This window comes from Temnothorax americanus, unplaced genomic scaffold (assembly GCF_048541705.1).
Source record: "Temnothorax americanus isolate GAGA-0224 unplaced genomic scaffold, ASM4854170v1 Scaffold22, whole genome shotgun sequence".
NCBI lineage: Eukaryota > Metazoa > Arthropoda > Insecta > Hymenoptera > Formicidae > Temnothorax > Temnothorax americanus.
The window spans coordinates 2,041,057-2,055,738 of NW_027509360.1; the positions used below are offsets into that span (position 1 = coordinate 2,041,057).

A 14,682-nucleotide genomic window follows, 5' to 3' on the forward strand; every position below is an offset into this window, starting at 1 on the left:
CCGAAAGTGAGAGAACCATCAATCCGTGCAACAGGTTTACGCTTGTTCGCAAAGACCGATTGCACGTCTCTCTGGCACGATTTTTATTAATACTTATATGAGCGATTAAAAATGAAGAAGAATACGGTCGTTTTAAGCTACTGTTACATCAAACAAATCTTATATAGCTATCGTTCAAAATATTTTATTTTCAAAAATCTTTTTAACGGTGAAAGTAATGAAAATCTGTACTAAGCAATGCAGTCGCTTCTAGCTGGAATCATCTACGTGATTAAGCATAATAAACATTATAGATTTTCTAATTATTTTGTAATTATTCTATTATATTACTTAACTTGTTTATATAGGAAAAATTTATATGTTTCTGCCAAATAATTCCCTTTAAAACCACCTTTTTTTTTATTCTTCCCGAAACAACATTTCTCAAGTCAGGTCGTTATTGCAGGCTCGATTAATGCTTCACAATTCCGCAAAACCACGCGCACGTATATCGATCGATAATGCAAGCCACGTAAAGAAGCTCTACCTTAAAAGTTTTACAATATCGGCGGGAAGCGTTCAAGCGCTGCAGTTGAATGTGCTACGTCGTCTGAGATATTTTATTAAACTTCAGTTGTAGCGCAACGTATGACCCTTGTGACGTGCCACAGCACGAAAAGCGCATAAAAATCCGTAAGTAGATGTACGAAACGTCACTACGTAGTCACGTTCCGTCATGGAATATTAAAACGTCGGCAAATACATTCCGATCAAGCTTCAAGCTGCCCCGAGAAGATTTCGACGGTCTATTGAAACTTTCCCAAGTTTACGCGCTCGGAGATGAGTCGTCTTATTACTAACGAGCTCTTCTATCGACAATCTCGGTGATTCTTAAGATTCTTGTAAATATACAAAATGTTCCGGAGCACTCTTTCGCAACAACTTTCGAATTCTTCGTCTAATTTCAAGTTGATTTTTTTTTTCCAACGAGAATTTTATCAGATGTTATTCTTCTTCGCAACGCTTGAAATTCCAACGTTAAATATTGATAACTGAATTTGAAATTCTGTCAAGTTCTAAAAGTTGCCGGACAAGTAAAACATAATTTACCTAATACTTGTAATCCGGAAGCTTAATTCGTTGTAACTTCTTGATAATCAATCACTTCAACCTCAATATTTTTGTTATAGAAAAGTCGACCGCAAATTATTCAGTAATTCAATAAAAATGAAAGAGGGAAATAAAAATCTCTCCACTCATCAATATTAATAGAAAAATTCGTACATATTTCTAAGAAGGGAGAAATTATAAGATCCGCTAATAGAAGGCAGGTAGACAGGCGCCGATTGACGAAAGGCGATTGCTTTTCGCGTACAAGTTTCAGAATAGCAAAACGAAAATAGGATTCTGGTCGATTAATCGAGTGTTTGCGGAATTGACCGTGGATGCACGGATCGGTCAGGTGGTAGTCTGTGACTACAGACGATGAATAAAACAGTACCGCGCGCCGGAAGTCTCAACGAGCTTTCCGTACTATCTCGCTCTATTTCGCCCTATCATCCTCCCGGAGTTCCGCTGCCGCTCCGCTGATCATCGAGAGAAAGAGGGAGGGAGAGTCCGGAGGATCCTTGGTTTTCATAGACGGTGTTCCGCTATCGCTCGCCGTGAACGGAACTCGCGGGAGGCGGAAATACAGGATAAGAACACGTACACCGAGAGCACCGCCGCGCCGTCGCTCTGAGAATGCGGTATATACGGGAAGCGGTCAGAGATGAGAGGCGAAGTAAAACAAAAGGGAGCTGAATCCACCGGCGGGAGAGCGAGCGCGGCCGCTACGTGCGCGCACGCTGAATTCGTGATCGAACCGAGTTTCCGAGGGAGAGCTCATGGCTGGATTGCGCGCGCGTTTGTGTTTGCGCCGGAGCTGTAGGCTCGTTCTGATATCCTACGATGCATCACTGGACGTTCGTTTTATTTGCGAATTATGCGAGAAATAATGTGGAATAATCACATATCTCCACATCGATTTAACAACATAAATCTTAATGTAATATTGTGACTGTCCTAAAATCCCCCGTACAGATAAGTTATGCTTTTTTCTCAGAAAAAATTCCATTGGAGTTTGCTGAAACTTTTAAATATTCGGGCATGGGAATATCTTAGTGCTTAAAACTCGAATTAAAACTCGGAGATTAGAAAGTAAATGGGATAGATTTTTCTATTTAACTGCGCTGAAAAGACTTAGTTCGCGAAAAGTCCTTTATTTTCAAGAACAGTTATATCGGATCAATCTGTCCCTTTTTAAAAAATGACCTCAAAATTATTTCTGTAATTAATTAAAGAATAAAAAAAAACAATTTTAAAAAATAAACGGTTGAACTAAAAATTAAAAAAAAATGCTCAAATCTGCACCTTTACAATTATATTCCTTTCATTCCTACCGCGTAATAAAAAAAAGAATATAGAGATCGGGGAAACTTTATATACCGGAACTGTATTTTAAATTTTTTGAAAAATCCACGTTTGCACTGCGAAAAATTTTCCTTCGATACCTTCCTAGCGTCTAATTCACTCAAGAGAATCAGCGGATTCGCAGTTCCGAGCACGTTCGCGTTTGTTGGTCGAAACAAGTTATGCCGTCTGCGATACAGCAGTGGAGGTCTAGAATCGCCGCTGATATCTTCCGAAGTATTTGCGGAAGGATTTTTGATTTCCGACACACGCTAAAAACATCCGAAACGTACTACTCGTCGCGAATAGATAGGTGAGAGCTGAGGTGTTGTGGGTAATAATGAGTCCCTCGAGTATATCAGTCGCGAAAGTTCACCTTACCAATTGTTCTGAATCGCTACGAAAAAGATCTCGCGATGTATACATATTGGATATGCTCGAAGCTGATCGATATCACGCATCAGAGAGATATTAGATTTTATCCCGTCAACAAAATCTGTAATTACTCATTACTTGCGTTCATCGCAGAAAAATCGCGTCGACAATGAACAATTAAAGCCCAAATTAAATAACTTTTTTTATTCCATGAAAATAATATGATTTTCACAGAGCACTGAGAGAAAGGTCTTGTTACTATGTGAACAACCAACATTTTTTGCTGCAAAGGCTAATTAATTTTGCAATAATAACAAAACCTTTTGTTGAATCCAAAAAGTTTTGTTGAATTGTTCTTTCTCTCACTTTCTTAGTTGTAAACAATTTTCTGATATACTTACAAATCAAAATATTAGATTAGAGGTATCATAGATCACGATTGTATTATTAGTATTTTTTTTCCACTTATACGATTGTACGAGGCAGCTGCTCATTTTCGCTTTTCTTCCTCTTCTCTCTTTCATTTCGTACAATATTGAACAATTTCAAAAATTATATTTGTGTTAATTTATTAAATGGATGAAAATTGCGATCGTAATTCGCGCAGAAATAACGCAGTCGAGAGGTGAAAAATTACACTCGTATATTAATATCAATTATTGATCGATTTTGGATGGGTATCTGAGTGAAATAATGAAGCGATTCGCAAGTTAAATGCAGTATTGACGTCATTTTATAGATATTGTATGCGGATTACAGTTCCTACAAAGCGTCTCTATAATCGAGGTCATAAAAGGCAATGATTGCTCAATATAGCGTTAGTGTCTATATCTAGTTGATCTACTATCTATAACTATAATAGTGAACGATATAATAGTTTAATAGTTTAATAGTTTATTACCGTCATCATGTATATAGGTAGCCCGACCAAATATTAAAACTGAGATAATAACAATATTAATTGAAATCTTGAAAACGGACAAAAACGGAATAATTATTTCAGTTACGAATTTTTAATCAGAATTCATAATAAGAGATAAATAGTAATGGCATTCCTGTTATAACCAGATAAATGAAATACTACATATTATTTAATTAATTTTAAAATAACACGTATTTAACGTGTGCGCGGCACAAAATTCCATCGACATTTAATTGCAGGAACAATCATTTGCTGTAAAAAGCGAGATTTTTTTATATTAAATTTCATTTAAAATTTTAAATTTATTTTAAAAGCTTTTTTTCACTTTAGTTCATGAAAATAAAAATGAAATATTTTGTTTGCGAACAAGCAGAACGGAAACTAAATATTTTATATTTTGCTTGTACCAGAGGTTGACACAAGCGTTGTATTTTTTTCCGTTTCCAAGTCCAGCAATATGCCTAGAGATTCCAGCTGTATTCGCCCTCATGCACCAGAGAATGACTTGTATATAAGTACACCTGATATTTCTTATACATTATATTACAGAAGCGCAATAAAAAAGGTGTTTTCTTGTTAAAATATAATAGTTCATATTGCATATTAATTATTTATAATTTCACGTGTCAGCAAAGAAAATATGAACCATTTGAAGTGCAAGTAGACTGCATTCTATACATGTCATGTTTCCTCGATATGTGTTCATGTATTCAGATATCATGCAGTTTAAATCATCTTTGTTCCGTTATGCTAATCGAGCTACATGTAACTATTTCAACAGAGAGAAACGGGTGCGCGAGATACTTGTTCTAAATATGACGATCGATCCGGTGCGCCTTTCGCGATTAATATATTCGAAAGCCGTGGCAAAGACACGCCAACGTGTCCCAAATAGGCACGTTAGGTCCTTTACACGGTCTCGCCTATATGCTGCTCTATCGCTACATCAAAGTTTCATCCGAGCGCGCTTGTATGGTCCTTGCCGCGATAAATTAAGAGGCTCTAATTACGGTCCATGCACAGACACTTCATCTAACTTAGTCTCGTGCATAACCGAAATATCCGAGATCTATAACGAGGATGTATCGGCTCGAGCCAAGGCCGTTGTAAGTTTAAATTAGAGAAAGCACGTGTGATTTTCAAAGAGACGAAACTTATTTCGCTGTAAAAGACGAATGGATTTTCGATAGAATTAGGTCAGATAAACTTCATGAAATTCATCGCGGATCAGATACGCGGAATATCCTCACAGTCGACGTCTGTTGATGTAACAGTCGGTCACGTGTCTCAAAAGCAGCTTACGAATATCCGACGCTGCGCATTAGCATTTTTAACGTGTCAAAATTGCATCCGCCGCGAGGATCGATTCTTCATCCTACTCTTTGCAAACTCATTAGTTTACACAGCAACACCGTACACTCTTCTAGACAAGGGGTCAGAGAAGATCAATGGGTGGATCAAGTCTGGCACGTTGATCGAGCATCGCCGCTCTGCGAGTACGAGTATCTAAAAGCTTACGCTACGGGACGACGCTGAAAAAGCGCCCGAAAGGACTAAGATTAAAAGAGCTCGAGTAAATAACGTAAAAAAGCCCCCCCCCCCTTGACTCGTAGATACGCGCGCAAAGTAGGTAAAGAGCAAAGCCGGCGGTTTACTTTCGGCAGTTAAGAGTGAATACGGATGGCTCAGAGTTACACTATAGTCCTGTAATGCGGTGCATTAATTCGAGTGGGATGCAGGCGCATCGAGCGGACGCGAGCGCGGGCGACGGCCGCGATGCTGCATTCCCACTTGACGAATTGATGCACGCGAAGACGATGAGCTTCTCACACGCGATAATCGCGCGCAGGTACGACTCGGAGATGGGCTAGAGGGATCCGATGCTCGCAAAGAGGAGGAGAGAGCGCAAGGTATAGTGGCGTGGTGAGGATGGACCCGTGCGAAGAGGGCCGCGCGACAGAGACGAGGCTAGCCGAGGCCGCGGATTCAATCGCGTATCGCACGCAACGCGGCATTAGGATGCAGTGATCGGGGGAAGGTGGTGGTGGTGTGGTGCGAGGTCAGGCGAGAGGAGGTCCGCGAGAGTGGACGACGACGATGCATCACGCCGGCGGTGGCGATGGCGGTGGCAGAGGCGGCGGTGGCGGTGGCAGCGGCGGCGGCGGCGGCGCCGGTTACGGAGACGGGCCGCAGGAGCGCGTTCACCAGGCTCCGCGATCGGTCCAGCCCGATCCCAAGTGTCCCTACGAAACCTACCAGGCGCAAATCCCGGACTGCTGCGCGGCCGCGGTAGCGGCGCAAGACCCGTACCCACGGCCGCCCAGCGGCTACGACGCCAGGTGTTACGACGAGTGCCATCGCAGGACACCGTATCAGGAGGAGCCCTATCCTCAGGTATGGATTTCATTATGTTCCATCGCATTAACGATACCTGGTTCCGCATTCGCGATTTACAATCCATAAGTCTTCACGATTCGCAATCCTTCACGATTTTATGCGCGATATTATTTTCTCATTTTTCGCAAACACGAGACGTTTAAAGAATTAAAATAATGTAAGAATGCAAAACGTTATGTAACAAAGGAGACACATCCTTCTTACATATTAAAGAGAAATTCGGTCGTTGAATGCAAATGCGCTGGGGAACGTTAATGTATCCGATTGTATATGAGACCGGTGCAATGAAAACTTTTTGCCAGTACAATTTGATTTATGTTACTAGTATTGGCACTAGGTAGTGCCCAATTGCTTCAAAAATTCAAATATAGCCTTTTCACTCCCAATTACATTACAGTTATATTACTATGTTCTAGTGCAATTGTCAAGTTATGTATGAACAAATAGGAAGTTTTAATGAAATAACTAGATAAAATTTAACTTTTGAAAGCAGCTTTGAAACATATTTACGCACACGGTACAAATAAATATGTCTCATTCGTTTTGTTTGTACCTTTATGTATATTAATAAAATACTTTTCCTATATATAACAATAATATTCAACCGGTATTAAAGTTCGGTTTTATGTTGTAATAAGCTAAAATTAATATTGTATAATTTATCTCTCAAACATATTTACGCACACAGTACAAACGAATATGTCCCATTCGTTTTGTTGTACCTTCATGTGTAAATAAAATACTTCGTTTTTATAATACGTACTATTCAACCAGTATTAGAATTCGGTTTTATGTCATAAGCTAAAATTAATAGTGTGCAATTTATCATAATGCAATTAATATCGGTTATTCGCATCGGACTTCAGTGATACAGTGTGCCGCTGTACAAATCGATGTCAATTAAATTTGATATCACCTCCAGGTGTAGATATTACACGATAATTATCCAATAGAATCGAACGAGTTCGCCATTTTATAACGAAACCGCTCGATTCTGGTATTTATGATTATTGAATGGCGAAAATTGAATTTGCTACTTCCAGAGAAATAGGAGCTTAGTTAGCGTGAAAAGAGTGCACTTTAAGATCGTCATGATTCAACGAACTGAGGCGATCGCTATCGATAATACGAATCGCGAGAACCTTTCATGCATAAAAATGCGTCCTGCCTTTTCTGATATTAGAAAAAAATATTATTTATAACGAGCAATTCATATCGCAATATACACGCGGAAAAAAAAATTTTTATCACAGTTTTCCCAGGAATAAAATGTAAAATATGACCAAAAATTATTGACGTAAATTTGCTTTTTTTTTAATCGGCAACTATAAAAAATAATACAGTAAAATAAGATACTTAATGTCTTTAACTGTTGTTACATTAACAATAAAAGATATTCAAATCAGAAATTTAAAAAATTATGAAACTTTGGTACATGAAAAATGTTATATAATTTTTTTTCTTTTGCCCAAATTCAATCTGAAATAGTAAAATCAACCTTTCAGGTTAGCCTATTTTTCTTCTTTATTTAATTATTCACTAACATAAGAAAATAAAACAAATAAGTTTTATAGAAAAAGAACTTATTTCTTTTCAATTTATCGATTAGAAAATTTATCAAAATTATTGGGCCGCAAAAGAATAGTTATTTATACATATCAGGATATCCTCTATATGTATCGTCAAAGTTTCATGATTTTTTTTTAATTTCCGAGTTGGAGATTTTCTCTTGTATAAGCTCACACAAAAGAATACGCCTCTAAATCTTCCACCCACAATTTTTGAATACTCTATATATTTTGTTGCAACACGGAAGACAGATAACCGCAATTAGACTTTCCGGGTGGACCACGTATAAAGCAAAAAAAAATGCCCTCTGAATTACTGTGAAATCGAAGTTTAATGCAAAAGCGTCGCGTCGCTAATCGCGGCGAGCTTATTTTTTTCCGCTAACTCAACGGCGTTTACTAATACGGTGCTCGCGCAGAAAAGGAGGTGAGTATTTTATCTCGGTATTTATCTCCGGATAGTCTCGTCAGCGAGAGAGGTTTCTTAATAGCCGTGCAGTCACGAGTTTCGTCTTTCCGTTATCGCACAAATTCGACGAGAGACCGCTTTAACTTCGCCGCGGGAACCTTCGAAGAGCTATTACGGGTTTTCGGTATCCGAAAATTGATTCGGCTTGGCACGCTTCAGCTCTCCAAGTTTCGCCGTACGAGCATTAATATACAGACTATCGATTCGACGGAAGCAGTTCCCGTCGCGAGATCGCGTTCCGTATTAGAATCGCGAAAACGACACCAAATCGCGGATGAAATCGATATTATTGGGGTGAATTAATTGCCGCGCGAAGTAGAACATCAACATAGACAGTATCAATATTTTGCTTTCTGGACCGAGTATTTTTACCATCGATGATTTATCTTCGATTATAATCGAATGTTGGAATAGCTAAAGGGCAAGATCGAAGCGTGTTGAATAAAGATGAGATGAATAGATGCGCCAAGTTGCGTCGATTTTCATCGGTTGAATTTAATTGTCCAGCAGGTCTTCGCCTCTTGTGCATCACGGACAACATCAATATCAATATTTATAAACAAGAAATATCGAGTATGTAGAAAATGCCGATACTTGTGGTATTTGATACAAAAAGTAAAAGTATCAATATCCTATTAAATTTCAACATTGCCACGAGCCATGTCGTCTGCGGACTGCAATTTCGCAAATGCATAACATGTATATACAAAGCGATCACGTGCCGATCATCTGTTCACCCTTCGATATTTTCTGCGAAGCGATATCGCCGCAGATGGCTTCCCAAACGTGCACCTTCTCTATTTAATCATGCTACCGCATTATTTGAATTTATTGAAACCAAATTAGGTAACGGGAAAAATTCTGTAATTTTAAAGGCAAAAACGACTCATTAGAAGTACCTATATTAATTTTTCAAAATAAAAAGAAAGAATTTTTCCAAAAACAATTTTAAAATTATCGTACTTTTCATATGATAGATTTTCTCAGTCAATTCCTGTCTGAATAAGAAATTGTGAAACGTTACACGTTATATTGCGCTTATAGGTACGTATCATCTCGCGAGGCTTGATAGAGCTTACAAAGCTTCGGAAGGAAATGGCAAATGTTCAAAAATCGTCAAACTATCGATCCAACGTGTCGTTATCTCGCGCGCTCGTGAAATCGTAGAGCAAGATGCCAACTATTCTCCAACAGTCTCTATCGTTCGGAATCGTATGACGATGACGGCGGAACGTTACTGGGGGAATTTCAGGATCGTGTGCCGCGCCGCGCCGTGTATGGTGTTTCGGCTTCAAAGACCGTACATACGTTCCGGTTATTTTAGCGATATCGATACTTTACTGTTACGGGAAGCCGTATCGGTGCCGGTGTAAAGATAGCGGCGATAGAAAGCCGCGCGATTCGCGGTGCCGGTCGTCGTGCCGCCGTCCATATCGAAGGACGATGCGGCAACATACCGCGGAATATGGTAGCTCATAAGCCATCGAGTACTGCCGCGCGCAATCGTGGTAACTGCGAATGTACCATAGAATGAACAAAAGATAAACACGACGAATAAAGTACGCGGTTTTTTTTCCCACTTTTCCCTTAAACACCCTGTAAAGCACGTAATCCACGGATTGCATTTGCATAAAAATACGTAAAAATCCCAATCTAAGACATCTAGTTCATAAATGAATTAATTTTGGATCGTAAATAGGTTTGCGAAAAATTTTCGACGATCAGTTGTATTGTACAGCGATTGGGAATTATCGTATTATTCTTGTATACATATTTTGGAGAGAATGGATTTTCGCATAAAATACTTATTTTCTTATAGATCGTTTTTTCCCCTTGTTGCGTAAATAAGGAAACGGTAGGGAAGGTGAATCGAAGCGGGTAATTCCACGTGTTACAGCGAAAAAGATTTTATCCGCAGATGCGACTGGCACGTTATACACTCCCTTACGCAATTGCAATTCCCACACCAACGCATTCCACCTTTGTGCTGCACATTAAGATGATTCTTTTCAAATTCGAAATGTTTGCGGTACGTCTTGAATATTAAATTTCTTCATATTCCGAGAGATTCTTGGCATGTCTGATGGTTGGCGAACGATATCTCGTTTACGAAGACGGTTTAATCAACCAAATTGCTTCAAATACATAATATAGTTAATACTATAAACGTAAGAATACCTCGATTAGATAATCTATTTTGTCTTATTATATACTCTATCACGTATTAGTATCAGATAAAAAAATACATAATATAATCTTAAATAAATTAGTTTAAAATCTATATTTTAAAAAAGCAACGATGATAATAAATCGTAATATAAATAACTCGTTCTTTATCACAATTGAACTCGATTTGTGAAACTTTTTCCCGGCAATGTTTCAACAAAAACAAAATTATTTTCTGATCATTTTCAGCCGGTATTCTGTATAGGAAAGCCAATTAAAATTTCTATCAAATGTATAAAAGGTATATGCCATTTGTTTTAACTGATGCATATAACAATATCGCAACCAACAAGCATAGAATTATATTTGACATTCTCATTGTTCATCGTTAACCAAATCATATTTGTATGATTTCAAACGTGATACGAAAGGAAAAATTGCAAATTATAGTATCAAAAAATCACACGTGTGGAAAATAAAATTATTTTCTTATTAAAAATAATTTTATCGAAAATTATCACTAAATTTAATATTGGAATTTAAAAGTGCATCTTTGATGTACGAGTTTAGTTATGCTTCTTAAAAAATTAGACATATGATGTATCTTGAGTAAGAAAATATCTGCAAACGTACGATTGATTTACCGCACGTATTAACGTTCAATCACGAATAATTAAAAAACTGACACGCTTCCGCAAAAAAAACTTATTATTAAAGATTTGATGCAAAAAAATTGCAATATCTACTGTTGGCTGCACCAATTACGATCTGCCAACCGCTAATTCTGGCGCGATCGAAGCGAAGGCACTAAGTGATTTGTTGCAGGATAATCCTTCTTTTTCTTTCAGGATGTATCCTCGACATTCCACCGGTCCCAGTCCAGACTGGGCTACGAGGAACGTCCTCAGTCCCGGGTGGGATACGCCTCAGATTCCAGGTGCGCCAGCGGGCTCGGATACGACGACACCGGTGGGGGTTACCTGGATCAGAGTGACCCGAGAATGTATTGCACCGGCGGCTATTGCATGGGAGATACGATGATGGCGACGAGCAGAGGCGTATGCGGCGAGGAGGTCGAGCTCGACATGCGGAGGCACATTCAGGCATGCGCCTGCACATGCAACCACATGGGCTACGGGAATTACATGGACTATCAGGTGAGATAGGAATATACGCTCGGCGAAACACAATTAACCACTAATTCCACGAAAAAAATGAGCTCACTCCGCGCGCACTCGCCCGGAAGTATATATACCCAAAAAACACATGTGCTCGCCGAAAAATCATGTGAATGCTCGTTTTACCCGCACATAGATCATGTATATCGCGTGAATAGCTAATTGCAGAAACACAGTTAGCTATCGTATGACGACAATTAATCATCCGCAGTTGATTGGTTTCCAACTGCGGGCAACTATGATGCTATCATCGTGCGGGAGGCAGAATGCAATGACAATCACAATGAAAACCCTGGGCTTTCTTATAAATCCAGCGTAATATCGCGCGTGTTATGCGAGGCATGTATGCACGTTTGTATCGTGTGATGCGATATTACGTTCTGTCGAGAACGTATCGCGAAAGAGAGAGAGAGAGAGAAAGAGAGAGAGAGAGAGAGAGAGAGAGAGAGAGAGAGAGAGAGCTAGCTAGCCTTCATAAATATAGAGGAAAATGGTACATCCAGACGCAAAGTATAATGATGAGATCCTGGATTTTCCTGTCGTGAATGACACAATATCATAACATTCATAACCGCGGCCAGCGTTACTCGTGAAACTGAATATATTTTCTCTGTTTCATTTCAAATTCCGAAATTGCGTATCTTCAAAAGCTTTAAAGTTGTCAGATATATCATGCTAAAAAAGCTTTTTCTTTCTTTACATGTTTCGAGATACAATTCCAAAGTCTGAAGTGAAATAACATTTTATACAGCTACTTTTTACGATAAAGAAGCGTATAAAGAAGTGAATATATAATTGTCATATTTTCCTCTGTCTATAAACATTCTAATACATTCCGTGTCACCGTATATATAGTGATACATATAGATCAGCTACGTAATTTGCTGATGCATCCATAAAACTAACAAAGCATGGCGAGATTTGAGATGCAAATTCACTCTTTAAATTAATTCTTGGTAACGGTGGATGTTTATAATCCCTTGTAGTTTCCAAATCCTGTTATTTTTGTCTATATATTCTTCATAGCGTAATTTATGATAAATTATCGGATAGATATGCTAAAGATATTTTTATCTCTCTATCTTTCAACACGATACGATACTTATAATAGTTATAATGTTCCGATCCCTTAATTTTATCATTACGATAAAGTAGATCTAAAATCGCGCGAATAATTCGTTTTGTGCAAATCCTAATAATTTATATATTAAGAACAATTATTATAAAAGGCATTGAAAACGGTTAATCTGTTGCGGAAAAAATAAATCCGAAAATTTATTCGACTTTCTTGATGCGTTCACGGCAACTATAGACTCCCGTCAAATTTATTCACCGCTCAAATTTTGCTCGAAGCAATTGCCTCAGGATTCAATCGCTTTCACCACTCGCTCCAGTTCATTTCGTCGCGATAAATACGTAATGCGAATACCACCACCGTCGTCGAATTATTACAATTCGCCCCAACTATCTGCCCATCCGTCCCTAGGAGCGCTCGTCTTCCGCGCAGCTCTGCGTCCGGACTTGCTATCAGGCAGAGGTAATTCATCGTAGCCTGAAAAATTCACAAGCAGCTTCCTGCCTTGAGACCTCGTCCCGCTGTCTGCTTTTCCCGGTGGCGTTTCATCTTTTACGTGCGACCGAACTGTCCGTGAAATCCTCCCGCGGAGAGCCGGAGAATAGCGCAAACACTGAGAACAGCGGGGGGCGGAGAGGGAGAAAAAGACGGTGGAGAAACAGCCGGAAAGAAAACGCAACGTTCGTATATAGTTTCAACCGGGTGGAGAGAAGCCGACCGCACTGCGCTTAAGCCTTTACGATTATGCGATAATATACGAGCCTCTACGAGGCGTCCATAAAGAATTCTTTCTCCGCAGACGAACGTGCGCTACATATGTTTCCGCGAGAGCGAAGAGTTTCTGTGTCTCCTCCTACGGGAGTTGCCTCCCGCGAGGATGCTAACATTACGTCGGTGACAAATCTTTCGAAATCCGAGGGTCGCGGATTCGGCGCAGCGGCGGACTCTATCTAATTATTCGTTAAAAGCATCGAATTGAATAGAATTTCGCGATTGCCAAGTGTCAAGTGGTAAACGAAAGAAAATCGATTACCGCGCTTGAATTTACTACTTTCCACCACGATCAATCATCATTCTTTGTCATGCAAGATATATTCGTCGCGATAAAGAATAAAATTTTCATTTGCAAGTTCCTATTCCATTTTATTGATAGAAGATAGAACACTTAATAAAATCACTTTTCTTTATTTGAAAGCGTAACGCTTATTCAATCGTCCAGGTATTCGACTAAAATAATTTTATAGATATATTGCACACGCGTCTATATATATCTACTCCGTATTGCTATTCTGTGTACAAATTTTATAAGAATGTTGTCCTATGTTTAACAATCTATTTATTTATCTATTTATCATCGTTACGGAAACATCGCGTTCCAAAAAATCACGGACTCGGAAAATGCGCGCGGATACGCGGAACTTCCACGGCCTCGTTCGGCCGGAACGTTTCGCGCGGTAAAAAGAACAAGGGAAAAGAAAAAGCGAGAGAGAGAGAGAGAGAGAGAGAGGAGAAAAATTCATTTTGAAATGGGCACTGCCTAACGGGGCCGCGCGTCGAACTTTAGAGCCCGCGCGTCCTGATTCGGACGAGCTGCGATCCTGGCCGGTTGCCAGGGAATCGCGAAGGGACCGGAAGCGGCAAGGATGAATAAAAAAGCCGTGCGCGGGCGTATCTATCATCGCGATACCTGTCAGGATACGGCGCGGCGGTGTGCGAGGGTACGCGCGTACGCGCGTGGATGGGAGCGACGTGTGCTCGTGCATGTGTAGTGACGGCAAAGCTACACGGGACTCTTCGAACATCATTTCAAGCAGACAGGTGGGGAGAATCCATTCTCGATGCGAGAAGGCACGCAGCAACAACGCCGACGGGTCGTTACCACTGCAGTGCGGCGAGTAAACTTCGTCGAGTGCATAGATTGCACACATTACGCCGGTTTCCACGTAGTCGCGATGTGCGCGGCAGAAACATAGTTAGTATATAAGGATACGCGAAGTATAACAGTTTCATAAACCCATCCTCCACTCATTTTCCCCGCATAGAAGGGCCGGAAAATACCACATAAAAGTAGAAACCGCGTATACTTTTCCACAAATTGAAAA

General features: G+C 39.7%; 2 protein-coding genes across 7 annotated transcripts in view; one reads left to right on the forward strand and one right to left on the reverse strand.

Annotated features, from left to right (window-relative positions):
- LOC143898137 (uncharacterized) overlaps window positions 1–14,682 on the reverse strand; it is a 331,198-nt gene that overhangs the window by 200,083 nt on the left and 116,433 nt on the right. The window lies entirely within an intron of this gene.
- Window positions 1–14,682, forward strand: part of LOC143898129 (dipeptidase 1) — a 130,407-nt gene that overhangs the window by 20,719 nt on the left and 95,006 nt on the right. For all 3 annotated transcript variants that reach the window (XR_013257107.1, XM_077407353.1, XM_077407354.1), the window contains exons 2-3: window positions 5,577–6,121; window positions 11,176–11,484. Coding sequence is in view for 2 of the 3 variants with exons in the window: in XM_077407353.1 (XP_077263479.1) it covers window positions 5,825–6,121; window positions 11,176–11,484 (606 nt within the window). In the remaining variant the exon portion in view is untranslated. The remainder of the gene's footprint in view (window positions 1–5,576; window positions 6,122–11,175; window positions 11,485–14,682) is intronic.